Source organism: Staurois parvus, unplaced genomic scaffold, assembly GCF_062004578.1.
Source record: "Staurois parvus isolate SC_StPar_1 unplaced genomic scaffold, SC_StPar_1.0 ptg001919l, whole genome shotgun sequence".
NCBI lineage: Eukaryota > Metazoa > Chordata > Amphibia > Anura > Ranidae > Staurois > Staurois parvus.
In genome coordinates, this window is record NW_028319715.1 from 31,763 (window position 1) to 59,510 (window position 27,748).

Consider the following 27,748-nt stretch of genomic DNA (forward strand, 5'->3'; position numbering starts at 1 on the left):
GAATAAAACAGGAGGATCCAGTGTCAGAGGTGGAAGAAGCTCTTTCAGGGCTGACTCTACTAAGGCAGGCAGGATTAGGGTCTGCTGGGGTTCCCCAACAACCAACAGTGGCTGAGATAAGTATAACTGCACCTGTCTCTTCTGTTAGTGACGTCACTCTTGACATACCTTCTGTGTCTTCTGTCTCTATGCCTCAGCCTCTGCCTCTACCTCTCCCTTCTCCCTGCTTCACCCCAGCTCCTTCTGTTTCCAACTATGAAGCCTACTCAACAACCGATTTGCAGACTATCTGTGAATCAAGGGGAATAGATACCCGGTTAAAAAACAGGGCGGATTGCATCAAAGCGCTACGAACCACTGATCAGACCCCTGCCCCCCAGCTATACCCTGATCTGAGGGACCTCAAACCTGAAGGTGCAGTAAGCGAGGTGGTTAATCTAAGCCCACCGATGATGCTGGGCCAGCCCTTGCACTCTTCCCGGACCGAGGCCTATCCAGTCAGGGTGCAGCAATTTGAAGGTTCTCCCAATGCACAGGGGGAACGGACTTTAGGGGAACGGGTAGTTTGGCATGTCCCCTTCACCCCGGCAGAGATCCGCACTATTCTGGCTGAGCTCCCGGACTATCGAGTCAATCCGAGAGGATTTGCTCGAATGTTTGGACAAAACCAGTTCAGCTATGGTATGAGCGGGTCAGATTGTGCACAGATCCTACGGGCAAAGGTGGGCATGGAAGTGGCCAGTACAGTGATTGCAGGGTGCTCTATAACCACGCATGAGGAGATGACTTCAGGGGGCAAAGAGTTCTGTACACAGCTAAAGGCAAAGCTTCCAGAAATGTATGGTGCTACCTCTACTACGGACATGATGAAGCTCACCCAGGGTCCTAATGAGGAAAGCGCCTGCTTCTGGCGCCGTCTCAAGCAGACGGCACTGGAAGCAGATCTGGAAGTTGGACCTGATGCTCCAACTGAAGGGGTAAAGGTGACCGCGACGCACATTCTGTTGCGGGCCAAATTTTTGGAAGGCATCAATATTAAAATTCGGGAAAGGCTGGTTCTGGCCCGACCCGAATATAATGAGATGTCTATCCCTGCTATCCTTTCCACTCTTGCGGCAATAGAGAGGGAAATGGATAGAAGAAAACAAGACAAGGCCAAAGTTCTTATGTCCCAGACCCCACACGAAAAACCAAGGGATCTGGGTCACAGGAAGGATAGGCCCCCACCCAGGTGCTTCCAGTGCCACCAAACGGGGCACATGAGGAGGAGCTGTCCCCAATTACCTAAAGGTCGGTGGCAGTTCATTCCTGATGAGTCCTCCGCCCCTATGACCACCATGGTAAGTAACTCCTATTAATTCTCATAGGAAGTTGACAAATCGGTGTCGGCCCAGATCCATCTTTTTCTAGAGGAATTAAAATATCCCCTCCCTTGCCTCACCGACACCAGTGCAGCAAGAACGGTCCTGCGAAAACAGGACATCCAAGGCAAGGTACCCCTCTCAGGGGAAAACCCTCCTAACCCCTACTAACCTCACTATCAAACGATGCACTATTCTTAACCCAGCTTCTCTTCTTCCTGTGTCGGAAGATGAGAAGGGGGGGGAGGACAGCAATGACAGTGCTGAATTTTGCAACACGACTAACAATACTAACACCTCTTCTGCTAACATGTCTTCTTTGTCCACTATTAACCTCTCTTCCAAAGGACACGACTGTATTTCTTTGGTGGAACTGGAGTCAACGGCGACACACCCCATATCACCCCGAGAGTAGCGGTAAGGTTGAACGTCTTCCGATACCCAAAAACCTTGGCCTGAGTGTCTCCCCATTGCCCCCTATTCCATCCGGAATGCCCCTCGGCAACCACATGGGCTGTCACCCTACGAGGTGTTGTTTGGGGGACCTCCCAAAACAGGGTTGTACTTTCCTCAACAGTTGTTGTCTTTGCATTCACAGCTTACAGGTTATGTGCAATCTCTGCAACGGGAGCTGCAGAAGATACACCATCGGGTTCGCGAATCGCTCCCCGATCCAAATACAATAACAGGTGTTCTTTCTATTGAGCCAGGTGATTGGGTCGTCCTAAAGAAACATCAAAGAACCGGACTCGAGCCACGGTTCACCGGACCATACCAAGTCCAGCTGACGACACCTACCTCACTCAAGCTCGAGGGACGAGACAACTGGGTGCACGCAAGCCACTGCAAGAAGCTTCTCAGCTACACCAGAGAATGAGGGGTGTCATTTTCCTTTTTCTTTTTGTTTGTATGTCTTACATGTGTGTGAACGGAGGAAAAGATGGCAGATACCCCAACCTTTTATTTAAAATGCACCTACGTTTAGCCAGAACCGCCAACAAAACCAACTGTTGGGTATGCTCTAAGCCCCCACCCAGTCATCACATGTCCGCAATGGCCGCTGTTCATGCCCTATATGACATCCGCGTCGGCATGAAAAAGCAAGGGACCCCTGGTCAGCCCCCACGTAGACATTTATCGGTAGAACTTAATGACACATTTTTAGCAGGTAACATCAGTTTCAGCACCAATATTAGCTCTAGCTCCTGTAGGACCCTCGTCAGTCCATTATGGGTAACTGGACAGCTAGGCAGCCCTCAGGTGTGCTTTAACATCAGCTTTGGCACAGGTAACAAGTTTGTTGGGACTACCACCTGCGAGGGAGGTATAACTGTCAATCTGACTAACCAGACTTCCCTTCTGAGTAACCACACTGACCGACCAGACCACGTGTGTTGGAAGGACGGATGTGATGTGCAGACTGAGGGAGCAATCCCCCAGTCTGTGCAACTGTTGCTCAGTGCCAGAGGCCGAACGAGGAACTCCTCCTGTTCTGCTCTGACAGGTCCATACTATTTTCTGTGTGGTTCGGCAGCCTATAGAACATTCCCCCAGAACGCGAAAGGTTCGTGTGCCCTCATAAAGCTAGTCCCCGCATCCTATGTAGTGATGGACCATGAAGAGTTGATGGTCCACAAGAAGGTAAGGATGGCAGGGAGAGTTCGCAGGGAACTGTTCTCTGAGGGCGACCAGGCATGGGCTTGGTTCCCCTCATGGACAGGATGGGGAATAGAACTTATGAAGCGCCTGAACAATTTTTCTGTCATCGTGGATAGTATGTTTAACGAGACCGTAGAGGCTGTCAGAGAAATTGCCCAAGAACAACGGCAGATGGGAATTTTAGTGCTTCAGGAGAAGATGGCCCTCGATTATCTTTTAGCCGCCAAAGGGGGGTTCTGTGAGTTCATCGGAGAGGATTGTTGTACTTGGATAGAAGACACCGATGACAAGGTCCAGGCCCATATGGACAAAGTTAGTGAACTACAGGGAAAAGCTAGAGCTATAGCTAGTGAGGGTTGGAATCCGTTCAAGGGTTTGGGAGGATTGGGAGATTTCCTGTTCTCCATCGGATCTTGGTTGAAGGAAGTGGGAGTGTATATCCTGATGCTTCTCTTTTTCATCTGCCTTTTATATGCCGCGGTGAGATGTTCCTGTTGCCTCATCGACCGTGTAAGCCAAGCTCGGGCAGACGACCACATCTCCATGCCCGCTCCGGGGATCCCACTCCAACCACTGATCGGGGGAAGACCTCACCAACCAACCACCTTCTCTACAGATTACGTCCTGGCTTCCCTCTAATTTATCTCTCTGAAGACCACATTCTCCAAGACCTTCAAGCAAGCTTCAAGCCTCATCATTATTTGTGTCTGCGATTTGGAAAACTGTCTGGGTCGAGACCAGCCTTGTGTGGCCCCGTCTGCAGGGGCAATTTGAGAATCTATTGCTGGATCTCCCCAGACCACCGTGGGATCACAAGCTTTATTCATACCACAAGTCTGTTTGTGGTTTTTGCAAGAGCCTTCCTGTAGTGAAGGTTCCAACGCTCTTGAGGATCATCGCTTCAATCAAGCCTGTTTGCGTCGAGTCTGCGTCGGGTCTTGTTGTTTCAGGTACCCCGTGGAGCTTTATTCTCAGGGACAACTACAAGAACTCTTTGAAGTTTGAGACTACACCCATCAAGCTGAAGAAGATCAAGAAGGGACACGAGGAGAATATGATAAAACAGGAGGGAATGTCATGGAAATTTTGTATTATTGGTCGAACTTTAAATGTGTCATATATTCGTGTTATTCATATGTCTCTGGTGTGGCTTAATTAAAGCTCTGAAGGCTGCAATTGGGCCATGCGCATGTACAATGTATGTATTACAGTACTCAGCTTGGTAATGGATGAGATGGCAGATCTGCGCTTATAGACCGGCGTGTATACCACCACGGCATTCCATGCGAATGCCGCTGTCAGTAGACCGTGGGCCTGTATCCGCATATCAGCAGCATGGTACCACGTGGGCTTCATAACGCAATGCGCAAGCGGTGTGAACTCCACGTGTAGGCTTATGCATATCTTACAACCCATTACTAATCTGAACTGTATCTTGGATGGATGTGTTGTAATAAAGATCGTATCGGGCCCATCCAGGTACAGACTGATATTTTTAGGGAGATGCTTGTGCAGAGAATTTTGCATACCAATAGAAGCTAGTAGGACAGGAAATATGACCTCAGATGGCTCATAGGGGGGAAGGGGAGGAAGTCTGCTGACCTCAGAAGACTCATGGGGGAGGACCAGTGATAGATAATAGCAAAGGCTATGCTCCAATTGGAATGTACATCCTCTGTATAGGCAATCCCCATTGTATTGTTCGGTGGGAGGGATTGACTTTATTCATGTGGGGGGCATGTGTGTATTCTTAATAAAACAGAGAGCTGAGCCTAAAGCCGGCCCTTATGTGAGTTGCAACCAGCCTTAGAGTGTCGTGTGATCATTCTAGGGTAACGGAGCTCCAATCACCCACAAATTCAACAGAACCAAAGTATTTGGATGGGCAGGAATCGTGTAGTTTGGCTGCAGTCGTGGTAAGCGAGATTCGCACAGCTTTATGGGGGATTTCTGCGCATCCAACTGCGAGTACTCACGGTAAGGAGAAATTCGTTAAAGTGAATTTCCAAGACACCTCCACACCTCAAACACCCCTCTCTACTCACCTCCACATCCCAAACACCTCTCTGATCACCTCCACACCTTAAACACCTCTCTCTGCTCACCTCCACACCTTAAACACCTCTCTCTGCTCACCTCCACACCTCAAACACCCCTCTCTGCTCACCTCCACACCTCAAACCCCTCTCTGCCCACCTCTGCATCCCAAACACTCCTCTCTGCTCACTTCCACACCCCAAACCCCCTCTTTATGCTTACCACCATACCGCAAACCCCCAAATTCTGCTCACCTCCACACCCCTCTCTGCTCCCCACATCCCAAACCCCTCTCTGCTCACCACATCCCAAACCCCTCTCTGCTCACCTCCAAATCCCAAAATCACCTCTCTGCTCACCTCCACACCCCAAACCCCCTCTCTGCTCACCTCTACATCACAAATGCCCCTCTCTGCTCACCTCCACATCCCAAACCCCTCTCTGCTCACCTCCACACCTCAAACCCCTCTCTGCTCACCTCCACATCCCAAACACCTCTCTCTGCTCACCTCCACACCCCAAACCCCTCTCTGCTCACCTCTACACCCCAAACACCCCTCTCTGCTCACCTCCACATCCCAAACACCCCTCTCTGCTCACCTCTACACCCCAAACACCCCTCTCTGCTCACCTCCACATCCCAAACACCTCTCTGCTCACCTCTACACCTCAAATACCCCTCTCTGCCCACCTCTACATCCCAAACACTCCTCTCTGCTCACTTCCACACCCCAAACCCCCCTCTCTGCTTACCACCATACCGCAAACCCCCCAATTCTGCTCACCTCCACAACCCTCTCTGCTCCACACATCTCAAACCCCTCTCTGCTCACCACATCCCAAACCCCTCTCTGCTCACCTCCAAATCCCCAAATAACCTCTCTGCTCACCTGCACACCCCAAACCCCTCTCTCTCTTCTCACCTCCACACCCCAAACCCCCTCTCTGCCTACCTCTACATCACAAATGCCCCTCTCTGCTCACCTTCAAATCCCAAACTCCTCTCTGATCACCTCCACAGCTCAAACACCTCTCTCTTCTCACCTCTACACCTCCAACCCCTCTCTGCTCACCTCCACACCTCAAACACCTCTCTCTGCTCACCTCCACATCCCAGACACCCCTCTCTGCTCACCTCCACAGCTCAAACACCTCTCTCTGCTCACCTATACACCTCCAACCCCTCTCTGCTCACCTCCACACCTCAAACCCCCCTCTCTGCTCACCTCCACATCCCAAACACCTCTCTCTGCTCACCTCCACATCCCAAACACCCCTTTCTGCTCACCTCCAAACCTCAAACACCCCTCTCTGCTCACTCCCACATCCCAAACACCTCTCTGCTCACCTCACCACCTCAAACACCCCTCTCTGCCCACCTTTACATCCCAAACACTCCTCTCTGCTCACCTCCACATTCCAGACACCCCTCTCTGCTCACCCCCACACCCCAAACCCCCCTCTCTGCTTACCATCATACCGCAAACCCCCCAATTCTACTCACCTCCACAACCCTCTCTGCTCACCACATCCCAAACCCCTCTCTGCTCACCTCCAAATCCCCAAATCACCTCTCTTCTCACCTCCACACCCCAAACCCCCTCCCCTGCCTACCTCTACATCACAAATGACCCTCTCTGCTCACCTCCACATCCCAAACCCCTCTTTGCTCACCTCCACACCTCAAATACCCCTCTCTGCTCAACCCTATACCCCAAACCCCTCTCTGCTCACCTCCACACCTCAAATACCCCTCTCTGCTCACCTCCACATCCCAATCACCCCTCTCTGCTCACCTCCACACCTCAAATACCCCTCTCTGCTCACCTCCACACCCCAAACACCCCTCTCTGCTCACCTCCACATCCCAAACACAGCTCTCTGCTCACCTCCACACCTCAAATACCCCTCTCTGCTCACCTCCACACCCCAAACACCCCTCTCTGCTCACCTCCACATCCCAAACCCCAATCTCTGCTCACCTCCACACCCCAAACCCCCCTCTCTGCTCACCTCCACACCTCAAACACCCCTCTCTGCTCACCTCCACACCTCAAATACCCCTCTCTGCTCACCTCCACATCCCAAACACCCCTCTCTGCTCACCTCCACACCTCAAATACCCCTCTCTGCTCACCTCCACACCCCAAACACCCCTCTCTGCTCACCTCCACATCCCAAACACCCCTCTCTGCTCACCTCCACACCTCAAATACCCCTCTCTGCTCACCTCCACACCCCAAACACCCCTCTCTGCTCACCTCCACATCCCAAACCCCAATCTCTGCTCACCTCCACACCCCAAACCCCCCTCTCTGCTCACCTCCACACCTCAAACACCCCTCTCTGCTCACCTCCACACCCCAAACCCTTCTCTGCTTAGCTCCACCTCCCATATACTCTCTCTGCTCACCTCCACACCCTAAACCTCCCTCTCTGTTCACCTCCACCACCCAAACCCCCCCCTTTCTGGTCACCTCCATATCCAAAACCCCTCTCTGCTCACCTAAACATCCCAAACCCTCCTCTCTGCTTACCTCCATACCCCAAACCACCCAACTCTGCTCACCTCCACACCCCAAACCCCCCTCTCTGCTCACCTCCACCACTCAAACCCCCCCTCTCTGGTCACCTCCACATCCCAAACCCCTCTCTGCTCACCTCCACATCCCAGACCCCCCCCCCTCCCCCCGCTGCTCACATATACACCCCAACACCTCCTCTCTGCTCACCTCCACACCTCAAACACCAATCTCTGCTCACCTCCACACCTTAAATACCCCTCTCTGCTCACCTTCACACCCAAAACCCCCCTCTCTGCTCACCTCCACCACTCAAACCCCCCCTCTCTGGTCACCTCCACATCCCAAACCCCTCTCTGCTCACCTCCACATCCCAGCCCCCCCCCGCTGCTCACATCTACACCCCAACACCTCCTCTCTGCTCACCTCTATACCCAAAACACCCCTCTCCGCTCATCTCCACACCCCAAACACCCCTCTCTGCTCACCTCCACACCCCAAACCCCCCTCTCTGATCACTTCCACACCCCAAATGTCCCTCTCTGCTCACTCCACATCCCAAACCCCTCTCTGCTCTGTGTGCGGCCAAGCGAGGGGACATATAGCTGGCTGCCAGGTGTAAGGGGGGTGCTTTGGGGTGGGGGGCTCCTCCCCAAATCACCTTGTCTCCGTGTTGATGGGGATAAGGGCCTCTTCCCCACAACCGTGGCCTTTGGTTGTGGGGGTGTGCGGGCGGGGGGCTTATCAGAATGTGGAAGCCCCAGATCCTGACCCCCCTCCCCCCATGTGAATGGGTATGGGGTACATGGTAGCACTAATCATTCACAAAAAAAGTGTAGTGTAAAAAAAGACAGAAGACAGTCTTTGACAAGTCCTTTATTAAAAATAAAAATTAAAAAAAATGTCCCCTGAAGTAGATCCAACATCAATCACGATGCTCTGCTCTCCACGCTGTCTCCCGTCGTCTTACAGCTGAGCCTGCGATGACAGTTCTTTTATATTGTCATGACGCCCCGACCCCTTGTGTCCTCATCACGCGCTGTCAGTGGTCAAAGCACAGGTCGGGTTTGTTGCTTTGACCAATCACAATGCACTGTCTGCATTGAACCGATCCCCTGTATGGCTGTCTCTGCAGCAGCTGAAATCCGGCTTCTTCTCCTCCCCCTCCCACCTGCTTTTATCAGCTGCAGAGGGAGCCGTACAGGGGATCAGTTCCAGTCATTGCCCCCCTCGACACACTGATCACACTCCTAGTGCACTACAAGCCCCCCCCCCGTGTACCCCCACCCAACCCTGCAGTGCTGCCTGTTTCAGTCCTTTCCTATCTACCGGCAGCTGCAAGCACACAATAGGTTCCTTCAGAATGGAGAGTGGGTGAAGGGTACAGTAAATATGTCACATTTACCAGCCATATCCTTTCTGGAATGAACACAGTGAGTGATCAGTATTGATCACTTGCTGTGTTCATTCATAACTGAAGTATAGTAGACAGTGTGTATTTGGGGGGGAGGGTCAGGTTGGCCCCATTTGGGTTCTAACAGCAGCCCTGCCTCTAGCCTTCCAATTTCCCTCTCCCGGCACAAATTCCCCCTCTCATAGCACTAATCTCCCCCCTCCCCCCCACACACACAAAACCTTCCACCCCCCAAATCCCTCTTCCTAACAGAAATCCACTCTGATAGTACAAATCCCTCCAAATCTCATCTGTTAGCACTAATCCGCCCCCCCCCAAAAAAAAATTCCCTTTCTAGCACAAATCCCTTCAATCACCCCTAGTAGCACAAATCTCCTCCCAAATCCCTCTTCATAACAAAAATCCACTCTCCTAGTACAAATCCCTTCTCCAAATCACCCCTTCTAGTACAAATCCTCCCAAATCCCCTTCTCTCAGCACAAATCCCCCCCCCCAATCCCCTCTGCTAGTACTACACCCCCCTCCAAATTTCCCCTCCTAGCACAAATCCATTCAATCACCCCTACTAGCACCCCCCCCAATTCCTCTTCCTAACAGAAATCCACTCTCCTAGTATAAATCCAGCCTCCAAATCTCCCCTTCTAGTACAAATCCCCCAAACCCCCCTCTCTCTCAGCACAAATCCCACCCAATTCCCCCCTGCTTGCACTAACCCCCCCCAAAAAATTCCCCCCTCTAGCACACATCCTGCCCCCCCAAATCCCTCTTCCTAACAGAAATCCATTCTCCTAGTACAAATTCCTCCTCCAATTCCCCCCTTCTAGTACAAATCCCCTCCAAATCCCCTTCTTTCAGCACAAATCCCCCCCAAATACCATCTGCTAGCAATAACCCCCCAAAAAATGTTGCCTCCTTGCACAAATCCCTTCAATCACCCCTACTAGCACACATCCTGCCCCCATCCCCCCTCATTCCCTCTTCCTAACAGAAGTCCACTCTCCTTGTGCCTCATTTATCTTAGTCCCCAAATCTTTTTTTTTTTTTAGGTTTGTTTGTTTTTTAACTTTTTTTAAATTCATTTCTTGACTTTTCTGTGTTGACAGATTTTCCACAATTCTTATCTCACCTTGGAGGAGAGAGGAACGGTGGACAGCTCTGCGACTTCTGCCGTATTAAACTTAGCCTCCCCTTCAATTCCTGAGTCACCAAAACCATCCTCGGGATTGGCCGATTCATGGACCCCAAGTGGTTGGGGAAGTAATCGGATGAAGCAGATATAAAGTGCTGAACAAAATGAAACCATCCTGCTGAGAATAAAGGGGATGTGCTGAACAATTTCTGTGTTGTTGTTTTTCCCCCGGATTGCCTTTGTGTTAATGAGTGAGAGATACCAGCCGGTAATGGGGGACCAATAGGGTGGTGTGGGGGAGTCACAAACTGAGCTCTGATAGACATGTGCATGACATTGCAGCCAGAGGTTTTGGGAACCTCATCATTGGTGTCAGTGGGAGGAATAGTGCCCCATCATTGGTGTCAGTGGGGAGGAATAGTGCCCCATCATTGGTGTCAGTGGGAGGAATAGTGCCCCATCATTGGTGTCAGTGGGAGGAATAGTGCCCCATCGTTGGTGTCAGTGGGAGGAATAGTGCCTCATCATTGGTATCAGTGGGAGAAATAGTCTCCCATCATTGGTGGCAGTGGAAGGAATAGTCTCCCGTCATTGGTGTCAGTGGGAGGAATAGTCTCCCATCATTGGTGTCAGTGGGAGGAATAGTCTCCCATCATTGGTGTCAGTGGGAGGAATAGTCTCCCATCATTGGTGTCAGTGGGAGGAATAGTCTCCCATCATTGGTGTCAGTGAGAGAAATAGTGCCCTGTCATTGGTATCAATGGGAGGAATAGTGCCCCATCATTGGTGTCAGTGGGAGGAATAGTGTCCCATCATTGGTGTCAGTGGGAGGAATAGTGCCCCATCATTGGTGTCAGTGAGAGAAATAGTTCCCCATCATTGGTGTCAGTAAGAGAAATAGTTCCCATTGTTAGTGTTAGTGGGAGGAATAGTGCCCAAAGGGCCAGTGTGATGGAAGCGTGGGCAGGACAGAACACACAAAGAAGATGGTAAACACACAAAGCTTTATTGAACTATGGAAGACACTCAATCGGGGCAGCTCTTGGCACTCTGCAACATGTGGCTTGTAGGGACACTCACGGTAAGCGGGCTCACGGGGACTCAACGGGACCTTGACTATGGGGTCTGACCTCAGCACAGCTCCCACACAGCTCTCTAGGGACAACATCATGCTCACAGGGACTCAGCGGGTAGTGGTGGCTCAAGCACTCAGGGGGGGCAGTCCAGGTAGCTATACTCCGGGCACGCCCTGGGGCAGTTCATGACAAGGGTGGTCTAAGCGCACAATAGGGGCAGTCCAGGGCACTCCGCAACATGCGGCTTGTAGGGACACTCACAGTAGGTGGCTTGCAGACACTCAGCAGCAAGCGGCTTGTAGGGACACTCAGCAACGGACAGCTTCCAGGGAAACTCCCAGCGGTCAGCTTCCAGGGACACTCGGCAACGCATAGCTGCCCTCAAAGTGGTCAGCTTTCCAGGGACAGCAGCGATCAGCGGACCAAAATCCTCGCAGGGCTCAGCTTTACAGGGACAGAGTGATCAGCAGCCCGAGATCCTCACAGCGGTCAGCTTTCCAGGGACAGCAGCGATTAGCAGGCAGGGGCCCTCACAGCGGCAAGCTTTCCAGGGACAGCAGCGATTAGCAGGCAGGGGCTCTCACAGCGGCCAGCTTTCCAGGGACAGTAGCGATTAGCAGGCAAGGGCCCTCACAGCAGCCAGCTTTCCAGGGACAGCAGCAATCAGTGGAAAGGGGCCCTCGCAGTGGCCAGCTTGCCAGAGACAGCAGTGGGAGTCCTGGCTGTGGGATCTTACCTTTGAGGAGGGGAGGGTCTTCTGCAGAATGCTCATTGGGGATGGCTGCGGAGGCCCGGTCCCCACCCAGACCTCCCAAACGGAACAGCTGCGGCAGACAGCACAGGAGGAAGAGACCTGCCGGCTCCCGCGCCGGCCTTTTAAACTGCCCAGGGTGCAGGGACAACGAGGCACGCCCCCTTGACTCTGGACGCGCTCTTGTGAGCACGGCCTTTGTCACTGGTGGGGGCAGAGTGCGAGAAGCCCCTGTGCCTGTGCTGTGTCCGCCGTGGCGCGCAGAGATGTCTCGGCGGTCTGCCGCTGGGGTCTCCTGGCAGGGGGGGGGGAGGGTCACAGCTCCTCTGCCTAGATTGCCGGATGAGCTGTGATCCTCGCTGCAGGGGTTCCCTCCCCCATCCTGCACAGCCTGGCTTCAGAGGCTGTGTGCAGGATGAGAGGATGCGGCAAGGGGGGAGGAGGGGGGAGGGTAAAGGGACGGCAGGGCACACTGACGGCCAGATACAGGCAAGCAAAGGGCCCCATCCGGCCCCAGTGCCGCAGTTTGAAGACCACTGGTCTAGAAGCGATGAAAATGTTGTCATTTTTTGTAATGTAAACAGAGACATTGGGGTTTATTTACTAAAGCTGGAGAGTCCAAAATCAGACTTCCTTCTGCATAGAAACCAATCAGCTTCCAGGTTTCATTGCCAAAGCTTCATTGAACAAGCTGAGGTTAGAAGCTGATTGGTTTCTATGCAGAAGGGAGTCTGATTTTGGACTCTCCAGCTTTAGTAAATAAACCCCATTATGTCTGGAAATCATGAGATCAATGGGATCTTTTTTTATCTCATGCTTTCAAGGGTAAAGGAGAGATCTGGGGGCTTTTAGATCCCAGATGTCTTCATAAAGAGGACCTGTCATGCTTTTTGCTATCACAAAGGATGTTTACATTTCTTGTGATAGCAATAAAAGTAAAAAAATAAAAAAAATAAAGGTCCAGTGTAAAAATGAGAAATATTTTAATAAAATAAATATTTTTTTTAAATTTTAATGTGCCCCATCCCCCCCATGCTTGCATGCAGAGGCATACCTTGGTCACACCCACATACGTAAACGGTGTTCGCAGCACACATGTGAGGTATCGCCACAAACGTTAAAGCAACAATTGTACCACCTGACCTCCTTTCCAGCTAGTAACCTGTAAAAATGTCAAAGCATCACCGTCATTTGTCGCCATTCCATGAGCGTGCGCAAATTTAAAGCGTAATATCTTAGGTATCTACTGATCTATTTGGTAAAAAAAAAAAAAAAAAAAAAAAAAAACACACTACAAAAAATCTAAAATCTCAAGCGCAGAAAAACGCCGCTAAACGCTAATGCAAAAACGCTAAAAAAAGCTGAAAAACTAAAGTTTTTAACGTGCTTTACACAGCTATTGTTACCAGCGTTATCAAACGCCCCCCCCCCCCAGCGTGCATGGAAACTTAAGTAAAAAAAAAAATGTAAAAAATGTTTGCAACAAAATAAAGTTACACCCAAGAACATAGCATCCCCCCAAAAAATTTTGAGCCCCCCCCACCATATATATGTTCGTACGAATGCAAATGTACAGATCCTGGCACCCCGGTTATAAACCCTTCTCTGGACCTCCTGGGCTTGCTCCATGTGTTCCCGTACAAGTGGCATGACCGCTGCGATTCTATCCTGCATCTGTGTAATATGTTCGATGATGCTTCTATAGGGCGTGGTCTCTCCCTCCCAGGTTTCTTTTGTGACATCTAGCAACCCCCTGGGATGTCTACCATACAGTAGTTCAAAAGGCGAGTACTAGAGATGAGCGAATTATTCAAAAATTCGATTCGGCTGATTCGCAGAATTTCAGGAAGAAATTTGATTTGATGCGAATTTATTCGATACGAAGTTAACTTATAAAAAGGGTGTTTCTAGGCTTCAGAGAGCCTTTAAATTAGTGCAGAACACTGTACCTTTAATTTAAATGCCCTTGGAGATGAGGAAGGAGAAGGAGAAGGAGAAGGATGAGAAGAAGGAGAAGGAGGAGAAGAAGGATGAGAAGAAGGAGAAGAAGGAGAAGAAGGATGAGAAGAAGGAGAAGGAGGAGAAGAAGGATGAGAAGAAGGAGAAGGAGGAGAAGAAGGATGAGAAGGAGGAGAAGAAGGAGGAGAAGAAGGATGAGAAGGAGGAGAAGAAGGATGAGAAGAAGGATGAGAAGGAGGAGAAGAAGGATGAGAAGAAGGATGAGAAGGAGGAGAAGAAGGATGAGAAGAAGGAGAAGGAGGAGAAGAAGGATGAGAAGAAGGAGAAGGAGGAGAAGAAGGATGAGAAGAAGGAGAAGGAGGAGAAGAAGGATGAGAAGAAGGAGAAGGAGGAGAAGAAGGATGAGAAGAAGGAGAAGGAGGAGAAGAAGGATGAGAAGAAGGAGAAGGATGAGAAGAAGGATGAGAAGAAGAAGGATGAGAAGAAGGAGAAGGATGAGAAGAAGGAGAAGGATGAGAAGGAGAAGGATGAGAAGAAGGAGAAGGAGAAGGATGAGAAGAAGGAGAAGGATGAGAAGAAGGAGAAGGATGAGAAGAAGGAGAAGGATGAGAAGAAGGAGAAGGATGAGAAGAAGGAGAAGGATGAGAAGAAGGAGAAGGATGAGAAGAAGGAGAAGGATGAGAAGAAGGAGAAGGATGAGAAGAAGGAGAAGGATGAGAAGAAGGAGAAGGATGAGAAGAAGGAGAAGAAGGAGAAGGAGAAGGATGAGAAGAAGGAGAAGAAGGAGAAGGAGAAGGATGAGAAGAAGGAGAAGGAGAAGGATGAGAAGAAGGAGAAGGAGAAGGATGAGAAGAAGGAGAAGGAGAAGGATGAGAAGAAGGAGAAGGAGAAGGATGAGAAGAAGGAGAAGGAGAAGGATGAGAAGAAGGAGAAGGATAAGGATGAGAAGAAGGAGAAGGATAAGGATGAGAAGAAGGAGAAGGATAAGGATGAGAAGAAGGAGAAGGATGAGAAGAAGGAGAAGGATGAGAAGAAGGAGAAGGATGAGAAGAGGGAGAAGGATGAGAAGAGGGAGAAGGATGAGAAGAGGGAGAAGGATGAGAAGAGGGAGAAGGATGAGAAGAGGGAGAAGGATGAGAAGAGGGAGAAGGATGAGAAGAGGGAGAAGGATGAGAAGAGGGAGAAGGATGAGAAGAGGGAGAAGGATGAGAAGAAGGAGAAGGATGAGAAGAAGGAGAAGGATGAGAAGAAGGAGAAGGATGAGAAGAAGGAGAAGGATGAGAAGAAGGAGAAGGATGAGAAGAAGGAGAAGGATGAGAAGAAGGAGAAGGATGAGAAGAAGGAGAAGGATGAGAAGTAGGAGAAGGATGAGAAGAAGGAGAAGGATGAGAAGAAGGAGAAGGATGAGAAGAAGGAGAAGGATGAGAAGAAGGAGAAGGATGAGAAGAAGAAGAAGGATGAGAAGAAGAAGAAGGATGAGAAGAAGAAGAAGAAGGATGAGAAGAAGGAGAATTCCAAGCCGGCAAAAAGTGTATCTGCAGAGCTCCGCTATTTCTTAGCGGAGCTCTGCAGATACACTTAGCAGAGCTCCGCAGATACACTTTTTGGAATTCTTCTTATTTTCATCCTACGTCTTCTTCTTCTTCATCCTCATCCTCTTCTTCTTCTTCTGAGGATGAGGATGAAGAAGAAGAAGAAGAAGAAGTAGGATGAAAATAAGAAGAATTCCAAGCCGGCAAAAAGTGTATCTGCAGAGCTCCTCTAAGTGTATCTGCAGAATAGAGGAGCTCTGCAGATACACTTTTTGCCGGCTTGGAATTCTTCTTATTTTCATCCTACTTCTTCTTCTTCTTCTTCATCCTCATCTTCTTCTGAGGATGAGGATGAAGAAGAAGAAGTAGGATGAAAATAAGAAGAATTCCAAACCGGCAAAAAGTGTATCTGCAGAGCTCCGCTAAGTGTATCTGCAGAGCTCCTCTATTTCTGACAGTTATATGACATTCACATTTACAGCGGTTGAAACATTGTATCTATTTGTTTCCATAAATGGAAACAAATAGATACAATGTTTCAACCGCTGAGCTCTGCAGATACACTTAGCGGAGCTCTGCAGATACACTTTTTGCCGGCTTGGAATTCTTCTTATTTTCATCCTACTTCTTCTTCATCCTCAGAAGAAGAAGAAGAGGATGAGGATGAGGATGAAGAAGAAGAAGAAGAAGGAGGATGAAAATAAGAAGAATTCCAAGCCGGCAAAAAGTGTATCTGCAGAGCTCCTCTATTCTGCAGATACACTTAGAGGAGCTCTGCACATACACTTTTTGCCGGCTTGGAATTTTTCTTATTTTCATCCTACTTCTTCATCCTCATCCTCTTCTTCTTCTGAGGATGAGGATGAAGAAGAAGAAGAAGAAGAAGAAGTAGGATGAAAATAAGAATTCCAAACCGGCAAAAAGTGTATCTGCAGAGCTCCGCTAAGTGTATCTGCAGAGTTCCGCTATTTCTGACAGTTCTCTGACAGTTCCTTCACATTTACAGCGGTTGAAACATTGTATCTATTTCCGAATAAAAACATCTGTATCCTAAATGGAAACAAATAGATACAATGTTTCAACCGCTGTACATGTGAAGGAACTGTCAGAGAACTGTCAGAAATAGCGGAGCTCTCTGCAGGGACACTTTTGCCGGCTGATCGGGAAAAATCCGATTCGCGCACCCGAAGTAGGCTAATATTCGGATTCGACGCGAATCGAATTTTTCCTGAAATTCGAATCGAATTCCACTTCGCCTGGTTCGATTCGCTCATCTCTAGCGAGTACCCCATAGACACCTCATGTACTTCTCGTATAGCATACATGAGGTATGGTAACAAAAACTCCCAATTTCTCCCATCTTTGTCCACCACCTTTTTTAACATATTCTTAAGCGTCTTGTTAAATCTCTCCACCAGCCCATCGGTTTGTGGGTGGTAGACTGTCAGGAATCAAGGAATGACCAGAAAGGTGTGGACTGACACAGGGAAACGCAGGTTTCAGGTATAGTATAATACAGGTTATTATTAGCCACCCAGATATATATATATAAACGCACAGTGAGCAAACTAACCTTCCACTAATCTTAGGAGGTGCAGGAACACAGGCGTAGTCAGGGCTGGAGAGGTGGAATGGTCAGGCCGGCCGTAGGGTTCTGTAATGACTGCCTGGTGGTACCTCTAGCGGTCCTCAGGGCAGGATTCCCCAGGGCGCGGAGTCTAAGTCCCAGTCTGCTATTCACCCGGGCCCCTGATGGTGGGGATGGACTTGGAGCAGACAGGAACCAGGTCGCGGCCCCTGAGTACACCTGCTAGTGATAGAGGGATCCGCCAGAGGTATGTGCAGGTACGGCTGGATCCGTGCAGGATGGATGGATGGCAGAGTAGTGAGCGTGGTCAGACGGGCCAAGTCAGCAACGTGCGGGCAGCAAGGTATCAAAGGAGCAGGCAGAGAATGGTCAAGGTCACAAGCCGGGTTCAGTAACTCACGGACAGCGCAGTACAGAGGATCAGGCAGAAGGATGGTCAGGGATGAGCCAGTAGTCAGAACAGGAGACGGTCAACAGGAATCAGGATCAGGCAGGGTCGGCAACAAGGTATCTTCTCACAGGAACTAGGAACAGGATACAGGGGCTCATGGGGAAACATACACCAAGGCCCAGAGCACAGGCCTGGTCATGCCTTATATACACCTTTCTGTAATCAGCCCCAGGTTTGGCTGATTGTGAGCTTCTGGCTGCTAAGAGCCCCCGCTGGTCAGCTCTGGTACTGCAGCCCACACGGCAGGAGAGTCCCACCACCAGTGTTGAGAGCACCCGCTGGTCAGCTCTGGTACTGCAGCCCACACAGCAGGAGAGTCCCACCACCAGTGCTGAATCCATTCCTGACATAGACAGAGGTACGGAGATGGGAGATTTTGAACAATTTGCATAATTCTTTCATGACTCTGGACTAAATGGCGTGCCCTGATCCGTTAATACCTCCTTTGGAATACCTAGACGACTAAACACCCGGACAAGCTCTTTGGCGATAGTCTTAGCGGAGGTATTACGCAAGGGAATGGCTTCTGGATACCGGGTGGCATAGTCAAGTATCACCAGTATGTGCTGATGGCCCCGGGCAGACTTTACTACTGGACCCACTAGATCCATGCCCACTCTTTCAAAAGGTACTTCAATTATGGGTAAAGGTACCAGTGGACTGCGAAAATGGGGTGAGGGTGCAGAATATTGACATTCTGGGCATGACTCACAATACACTTTGACATCTGCATGTAAGCCTGGCCAGAAGAATCTCTGGGTTATCCTCTCCTTAGTTTTCTCTACACCCATTACAGAGAAAGGGAAAAGATCTACGCCTTCCTCGGACACGCCAACAGTTTCCACTTCCACTTTGCAGTCAAAGGGGTCAGGAGTGAGTTCAGGTGTTTCCACAGCAGGGGGAGCTCGGTCCTCCTGACTCCTCTCCTTGTCCCATAACCTCCAGAAATAGGGAAGATCCCTCCCCACTATGGCTTCATGAAGCAGAGAGGGCACCACCCCCACAGAATGGGTCACAGGGCCCCAGGGAGTATCAATCTCAATCATAGCAGTCTGGTAATTACGTGTATCACCATGAATACAAATAACCCCAATAGTGCTGGGGTGGAACCTTGCTGGGTTTACCAAATCACTTCTGACTAAGGTCACAACTAGAGATGAGCGAATCGAACTTGGCGAAGTGGAATTCGTTTAGAATATTAGGAAAAATTTGATTCGCACCGAATCCGAAAATTAGCAAACTTCGGATGCACGAATCAAATTTTTCCCGATCGGCCGATTTTCATCCCTTCTACAGCTGGCAAAAAGTGTCCCTGCAGAGAGCTCCGCTATTTCTGACAGTTCTCTGACAGTTCCTTCACATGTACAGCGGTTGAAACATTGTATCTATTTGTTTCCATTTAGGATACAGATGTTTTTATTCGGAAACAAATAGATACAATGTTTCAACCGCTGTAAATGTGAAGGAACTGTCAGAGAACTGTCAGAAATAGCGGAGCTCTCTGCAGATACACTTTTTGCTGTACTGGAGTTCTTCTTCTTTTCATTCTTCTTCTTTTCATTCTTCTTCTTCTTCTTTTCATTCTTCTTCTTCTTCTTCTTTTCATTCTTCTTTTCATTCTTCTTCTTCTTCTCATTCTTCTTCTCATTCTTCTTCTTCTTCTTCTTTTCATTCTTCTTCTTCTTCTTCTTCTTTTCATTCTTCTTCTTCTTTTCATTCTTCTTTTCATTCTACTTTTCATTCTTCTTTTCATTCTTCTTCTCATTCTTCTTCTTCTTTTCATTCTTCTTTTCATTCTTCTTCTTTTCATTCTTCTTTTCATTCTTCTTCTCATTCTTCTTCTTTTCATTCTTCTTCTTCTTCTCATTCTTCTTCTTCTCATTCTTCTTCTTCTTCTCATTCTTCTTCTTCTTCTTCTTCGTCGTGCCCCGTGACTGCCCAAATGAGTGAAGTGTGCGGTGATTCTAAGATCGACGGCACTCATCTGCATGTCATACTGACTGACAGTATTATTTCTCTTCCCCAGCAGACTCCAAGGGCATTTAAATTAAAGGTACAGTGTTCTGCACTAATATAAAGGCTCTCTGAAGCCTAGAAACCCTTTTAATAAGTTAAATTCGCATCGAATCAAATTTCTTCCGCAAATTCGGCGAATCAGCCGAATCAAATTTTTTAATAATTCGCTCATCTCTAGTCACAACACTACCCGAGTCTAGCAGAGCAGTTACTGGCTTTCCATCAATGGCAATCACACACATTTGCTTTTCCATGCGGTTCTGACATGCTGCAGTACATACCACCTGTGCAAACAGAGACATGCGTTTTCCTAAATAAGCATTTTCACATTGCATAGGTTCATCATTTAAGGATCAGTTTGCAGCAATATGACCCAACGCATGACGATAACATTTTATATGTTCAGTATCTAGACCTCTAAACAGCCTCAGGGACCTTCCTGACCTATTTGGCCAGTCTCTAGGTCCTGAGCCCACAGTCTCATTGTCTGAAACAATAGTCTTGTCATTTTTCCCTGAGCATTTTACCCCTGGAACAGTCTTACCGGATCCTCCGGGTAGTTTTCCACCCCTAATGACCCAGATGAGTGCAACAAGTCCTCAGTGGCTGCATATCTCTCCACCAGGTCCACCAGCTCGTTTGCCGACTAATGCAGGCCATAGATGGGTCGAAAATCGGCCGATTTTTCGGCCGAAAATAAAATCGGCCGATTTTCGGATTGTTAGTGGGCTATTTGTTCGGCTGTTTTTTGGTATTTTGGCCGTTTTTTTAAATCGGGAAAGTTGGAAAAAAATCGGCCGATTTTGCCGATCGGCCAATTTTCGTGGCAATAATGGGCTAATCGGCCAATTTTTTGCCGATAAAAAATCTACGCATGAGCAGTGACCTGCAAGAGGAAGACAAAAAGAAGAAAAAGAAGAAGAGGATGATGACGACGACGAAGAAGAGGATGATGATGATGACGAAGAAGAGGATGATGACGACGACGAAGAAGAGGATGACGACGACGACGACGAAGAGGATGATGACGACGACGAAGAGGATGATGACGACGACGACGACGACGACGAAGAGGATGATGACGACGACGACGAAGAGGATGATGACGACGACGACGAAGAGGATGATGACGACGACGACGAAGAGGATGATGACGACGACGACGACGACGAAGAAGAGGATGATGACGACGACGACGAAGAGGATGATGACGACGAAGAAGAGGATGATGACGACGATGACGAAGAAGGAAGTAGTAGTAGTAGTAGTAGTAGTAGTAGTAGTAGAAGAAGAAGAAGAATGAAAAATAAAAGGAATTCCAGTCCGGCAAAAAGTGTCTCTGCAGAGAGCTCCGCTATTTCTTTGACAGTTCCTTGACATTTACAGAGGTTGCAACATTGTATCTATTTGTTTCCGAATAAAAACATCTGTATCCTAAATGGAAACAAATAGATACAATGTTGCAACCGCTGTAAATGTCAAGGAACTGTCAGAGAACTGTCAGAAATAGAGGAGCTCTCTGCAGGGACACTTTTTGCCGGCTGTAGACGGGATGAAAATCGGCCGATTTTTTTCACCATTGGTGGTAACGTCGGCCACTTGAACGACCGATTGTTTGTTTTTTTTAAAAGAAAAATCGGCCAATTTTCGACCCATCTATGGCCTGCATTAGGGTCTCCATGGCCGACCCACTTCCTCAAAGTGGCAGGGAGCGCACGTAGATACCGGTCCATGACCACACGCTCCACAACCTGAGGGGCTGACAATACCTCTGGCTGTAGCCACTTCCTGGTGAGATGTATCAAGTCAAACATGTGGGAGCGGGGTGGCTTGCCAGTATTATACTGCCACTGATGCATGCATTGAGCTCGGACTGCAATATTGACCCCCAGGTGTGCAAGGACCTCAGCCTTCAGTTTCTCATAATCCTGGGCAGCATCTGGTTCCAGGTCATAATAGGCTTTTTGGGCTTCACCTGTCAAAAATGGTGCAAGTAGTCCCGCCCATTGTTCTTTTTGCCATCCTTCCCAAACAGCAACTCTTTCAAAAGTGGGGAGGTAGGCTTCCACATCATCTGCAGGCATCAATTTTTGCAAAAAATAGCTGGCCGGCACCATTTTCTGTTCCACTGGCAGCGGATCTGCAGACTCCTTCTTTAATTCCAATAGGTGTTGGACCACCTCCTTAAGGAGCTCTCGGTCTGCTTGTTGGGCTTCCGCAAACTGGCGATTCGCCTCCCGTTGTGCTGCATTGGCCTGCAGCAAGGCTCTTATCACTTCCTCCATCTTCCCACTTGCTCAGGAAGTTGCTAAATCCACCATATGTGGGGTTAGCTCAGGTGGGGGATCTCCTTCCCTGGGAAAAAGGTAGACCGCACAGCAGGCTTTCTTCAAAATCTGACTGGTTGTCAGTTTTATTTAAAAGGTTTGCAAAATATCAAAACAAACAAAACATCAAAATAAACCCTCACCATCCAGGCACTAACTAAACATAGAACGTTTTCCTCTCTCACCGGTGAAGGGCTTCTCCCCATCACCAACCAAAACAAAACCATAAGCAAACCTTTTCTCTTGTTTGTATAACAATCACTTTCAAGCACAGCTCTCTAAGGAATGAATCCTTGAATCCCAGGCCAAGAGCGACTCTTTGCTCCAGCCCTGCCTTATTAATAGCACCTGCTGGTGGTCATCAGTGGACCACAAAATCAGGTCCGGAACCACCTCTGCCATAATGGCCTAGAAAACCCGGAGTGGTTTTCACCTTAAACTCCCAAGTATGACCGAATGCGGGTGACACTTAGTGTCCATCGATCACCTCGCCGTTCATACTGTCACAATATATATACATAACATATCACCAACAGAGAATCCGAGCAGAAAGTGTCCCTTTCACAAGAAGCCCCACCCGTTGCTAAAGTGCAGAGGTTTCAGAGAAAAAACTCTCCAAGATCGCAAAACCTTCCTCAAAGAAAACAGAATTTGCTACAGGTGCTGTGCATCAACTTCGCACCTTGCAAAGAACTTCAAAGAAGGCATAAACTGTTTAGAGTGTGACAGCACAGAGAACAATACGGCTCTCCATCCAGGGCCAGCAAGATGACTCTTACCCCCTGGGGAGCAGTGAGACACAGTACCTCCTGTATTGATACCCAATGCACCCAAGTCTGCGGAGAAGGTGTTTTTGGCAAATCCTGCTCCAAGATTTGTCTTGTCACAGTTTACCCCATAGGTCACAGACAAAAAGGAGTAAAGCTGTACGCAATCTTGGATGATCAAAGCAACAGATCACTTGCTAGCTCAGCCTTCTTCGATACCTTTAAAATCGAGGGAGCCAGCTCTTCATACTCACTCAAGACGTGTACGGGCACGAGTGAAGAAACTGGGATAAGGGCCATTGGTTACCAGATCGAATCTATGGATGGCCAAACATCCCTGCCTTTACCAACCTTAATCGAGTGCAATCCGTTCCCAACTGAAAGAGGGGAGATCCCTACACCCGAGGTGACATTTCACCACAGACATCTTAAGAGCATGGCCCATCTCATCCCTAAGCTGGATCCCCAGGCTCAGATAGCGCTCCTGTTTGGGAGAGATATCATCAGAGTTATCATCACCTTCACAGCGCATGCATCCGGGATGTCACTGTCTGCTGCCCCGCAGAATGACACCTAAACAGCGAACGTTTAGGAGATATTGGTTTTACCTACAGGTCAGCTTTATTATAGGCTTTATTTTAAGCTTTTACTACACCTTAAAGTGTGAGGATTGTGAATGATCATTGTTCATGAGGGGTCACAGGGGCTCACCAGTCCTGTCCTATAAAGAAAATGGTATTTAGAATGGAGAAAACCCTTGTAGCTCTTCCATGACAGGTTCTTTTACAGCGGACTGACACCAATATTTATTTATTTCAGGTACTTATATAGCTGCGTCTGTTTATGCAGCGCCTTACATATATATTGTACATTCCCATCACTCCCCTCCCCCGAGGAGCGTACAATCTAAGGTCCCTAACTCACATTCATACACATACTTGGGACAATTTAGACGAGAGCCAATTAACCTCCCAGCATGTCTTTGGAGTGTGGGAGGAAACCAGAGTACCCGGAGGAAACCCACACAGGCGCAGAGAGAACATGCAAACATGCATACACAAATGATAAAATGTTACAATTAATTTCCATTTCTGAGCTCAGGGCATAACATTACTGCATTGATATATAGCATTTAGAGATGAGCGAAGTATTCAAAAATTCGATTCGACTGATTCGGCGAATTCGTGGAAAAATTTTGATTCGAGTCGAATATATTCGCTGTGAATTTAACTTAAAAAAGGGTGTTTCTAGGCTTCAGAGAGACTTAATATTAGTGCTGAACACTGTACCTTTAATTTAAATGCCCTTGGAGTCTGCTGGGGAAGAGAAATAATACTGTCAGGCAGTATGACATGCAGATGAGTGCCGTCGATCTTAGAATCACCGCACACTTCACTCATTTGGGCAGTCACGGGGCCAAAACCAGAGTGTGGAGCCACAGTGTGGCGGTGGAGGCAGCAGCAATGGGAGGCCATACAGCAACCTATGACAAAATGGAAACCAGCAGGAGTGTGAGGAGACCTCAAAGTGGCACATGGCAGAGTGTGGCGATAGAGACAGCAGCAATGGGAGGCCGTACAGGGACCCATGACACACTCTGGACCTGGCAGCAGCATGAGGAGGCGGTACAGGGGCCCATGGCAGATTACGGGCCTGGCAGCAGCATGAGGAGTCGGTACGGGGGCCCATGGCAGATTACGGGCCTGGCAGCAGCAATGGGAGGCCGTACAGGGACCCATGACACAATCTGGACCTGGCAGCAGCATGGGGAGGCGGTACAGGGGCCCATGACAGATTACGGGCCTGGCAGCAGCATTTGGAGTCGGTACGGGGGCCCATGACACACTCTGGACCTGGCAGCAGCATGAGGAGGCGGTACAGGGGCGCATGACAGATTACGAGCCTGGCAGCAGCAACTTGGACAGGAGGACGTTCAGTTTCTGCACCGTCTGGTGCGTGCTCGCAAACTGTTGTCTCTTGGAAACGGATTCCAAGAAAGACTGCTGACGGAATCCGTGAAGAGGAATAGCAGGAGAAGGAGCATCTGAACGAGCGGAATATGCCAACAAGCGACAACAGGGGCCCATGACAGATTACGGGCCTGGCAGCAGCATGAGGAGTCGGTACGGGGGCCCATGGCAGATTAGGGGCCTGGCAGCAGCTATGGGAGGCCCGTAATCTGCCAGCACCCTATGACAAAAAATGGAACCCACCAGCAGTGTGAGGAGACCTGAAAGTGGCACATGGCAGAGTGTGGCGATGGAGACAGCAGCAATGGGAGGCCGTACAGGGACCCATGAGAGACTCTGGACCTGGCAGCAGCATGAGGAGGCGGTATAGGGGCCCATGGCAGATTAGGGGCCTGGCAGCAGCTATGGGAGGCCCGTAATCTGCCAGCACCCTATGACAAAAAATGGAATACACCAGCAGTGTGAGGAGACCTGAAAGTGGCACATGGCAGAGTGTGGCGATGGAGACAGCAGCAATGGGAGGCCGTACAGGGACCCATGAGAGACTCTGGACTTGGCAGCAGCATGAGGAGGCGGTATAGGGGCCCATGGCAGATTAGGGGCCTGGCAGCAGCTATGGGAGGCCCGTAATCTGCCAGCACCCTATGACAAAAAATGGAACCCACCAGCAGTGTGAGGAGACCTGAAAGTGGCACATGGCAGAGTGTGGCGATGGAGACAGCAGCAATGGGAGGCTGTACAGGGACCCATGAGAGACTCTGGACCTGGCAGCAGCATGAGGAGGCGGTATAGGGGCCCATGGCAGATTAGGGGCCTGGCAGCAGCTATGGGAGGCCCGTAATCTGCCAGCACCCTATGACAAAAAATGGAATACACCAGCAGTGTGAGGAGACCTGAAAGTGGCACATGGCAGAGTGTGGCGATGGAGACAGCAGCAATGGGAGGCCGTACAGGGACCCATGAGAGACTCTGGACTTGGCAGCAGCATGAGGAGGCGGTATAGGGGCCTATGGCAGATTAGGGGCCTGGCAGCAGCTATGGGAGGCCCGTAATCTGCCAGCACCCTATGGCAAAAAATGTAACACACCAGCAGTGTGAGGAGACCTGAAAGTGGCACATGTTTGGGGCATGATTCATGGCGGATTTAGTCAGTTGTGTCAGGAACTGGTGGTTTGAAATCCAGACTAATCCACGCCTGATTCATTTTCACAAACGTCAGTCTCTCCACACTTTGGGTGGACAGTCGTGTCCTCCGCGGAGTTGCAATACCTCCTGCCGCACTAAACACGCGCTCCGATGCCACGCTACTGGCCGGGCATGACAGCCTTTCAAGGGCAAATTCAGCTAGTTGGGGCCAAAGGTCAAGTTTCGTTGCCCAGTAGTCAAGGGGATTGTCTACCTCGGTTGCCAGGGTGCTGTCCAAGTAGGCCTAAGCCTGTTGTTTGAGCTCCTGCTCCAGGTCCACCTGATGCTGCTGCTGCTGCTGCTGCTGCTGCGGCTGGTTAGTAGTTTCCTCACTGCGCTGGTGAAGAAAGCTACTCATCATCGACTGCAGACTGAGGCAGCCGCTGCTGGTGGAGCTGCCACTGCTCCTACCACCCCACCCCTCCCCTGCTGCCATGGCAGCGGAACGCGAGCGCACAGGGCTCACAGTGTCTGAGGATGGACGTTGGCGCAGAAAGGCAGAGACCAGCTGACTACATAGGTGGTTTTTATAGTACGTTATTTTGGCCTCCCTCTCAGCAGGTGTGAAAAAGGCCACCATTTTTGAACGGTAGCGAGGGTCCAACAAGGTGGACAGCCAAAAGTCATCCCTCTGTCTGATGGTTATTATTCGGCTGTCGCTACGCAAGCAACCGAGCATGCTATGGGCCATTTGTGCCAAGGAATGCGAGGGACTCCCTGCCTCCATCTCCACAGCATACTGCCACGGTGCGTCTGGGTCCTCTGTCTCCTCCTCCTCCTCCTCTACCAGATGCTCCTGCTCCTCCACTCCTGTCCGCTGAGTGGAAAAACCACCCATTTCACTCAATAATTCCTGAGCACCAATGTCTTCCTCTACCTCCTCCTCTTCTTCCTGTCCTGCCCCCACAGGGGTCATGTGGCGTTGAGATCTGTGCGCCACGTCTACCGCACCCTGACCAGCCATTGTTAACAGCATTTGTTCCAGGACGTGCAACAGAGGAATGACGTCGTTCATCCCATAGTCCTGCCGACTCACGAATAGCGTGGCCTCCTCAAAGGGCCTGAGCAAGCGGCACGTGTCACGCATGAGCTGCCAATGGCTGACATCTAAGTTACACAGGGAGTACCTTTATCCGCTTTTAACATCAGGAAATCGGTGATGGCCTTTCGCTGTTCGTAAAGGCGGTCTAACATATGTAGGGTTGAATTCCACCTTGTTGCAACGTCACAGCATGAGGAGTCGGTACGGGGGCCCATGGCAGATTACGTGCCTGGCAACAGCAATGGGAGGCCCGTAATCTGCCAGCACCCTATGTCAAAAAATTCAACACACCAGCAGTGTGAGGAGACCTGAAAGTGGCACATGGCAGAGTGTGGCTATGGAGACAGCAGCAATGGGAGGCCGTACAGGGACCCATGACACACTCTGGACTTGGCAGCAGCATGAGGAGGCGGTATATAGGGGCCTATGGCAGATTAGGGGCCTGGCAGCAGCTATAGGAGGCCCGTAATCTGCCAGCACCCTATGTCAAAAAATTCTACACACCAGCAGTGTGAGGAGACCTGAAAGTGGCACATGGCAGAGTGTGGCGATGGAGACAGCAGCAATGGGAGGCCGTACAGGGACCCATGACAGACTCTGGACCTGGCAGCAGCATGAGGAGGCGGTATATAGGGGCCTATGGCAGATTAGGGGCCTGGCAGCAGCTATGGGAGGCCCGTAATCTGCCAGCAACCTATGTCAAAAAATTCAACACACCAGCAGTGTGTGAGGAGACCTGAAAGTGGCACATGGCAGAGTGTGGCGATGGAGACAGCAGCAATGGGAGGCCGTACAGGGACCCATGACAGACTCTGGACCTGGCAGCAGCATGAGGAGGCGGTATAGGGGCCCATGGCAGATTAGGGGCCTGGCAGCAGCAATGGGAGGCCCGTAATCTGCCAGCACCCTATGTCAAAAAATTCAACACACCAGCAGTATGAGGAGACCTGAAAGTGGCACAT

At 49.7% G+C, this 27,748-nt stretch overlaps 1 protein-coding gene across 1 annotated transcript; it reads left to right on the forward strand.

Moving 5' to 3' along the window:
• Positions 1-997: 997 nt before the first annotated feature.
• Positions 998-4,823, forward strand: LOC149433268 (uncharacterized). The gene is made up of 2 exons (XM_089664478.1): positions 998-1,778; positions 2,072-4,823. The coding sequence occupies exon 2, from the start codon at positions 2,235-2,237 to the stop codon at positions 3,657-3,659; it is 1,425 nt and encodes a 474-aa protein (XP_089520604.1). The 5' UTR covers positions 998-1,778; positions 2,072-2,234; the 3' UTR covers positions 3,660-4,823.
• The last annotated feature ends 22,925 nt before the right edge of the window (positions 4,824-27,748 follow it).

Excerpts from the sequence above, each read along its gene's own strand:
- LOC149433268 (XM_089664478.1), top strand. The coding sequence starts at position 2,235 with ATGAGGGGTGTCATTTTCCTTTTTCTTTTTGTTTGTATGTCTTACATG.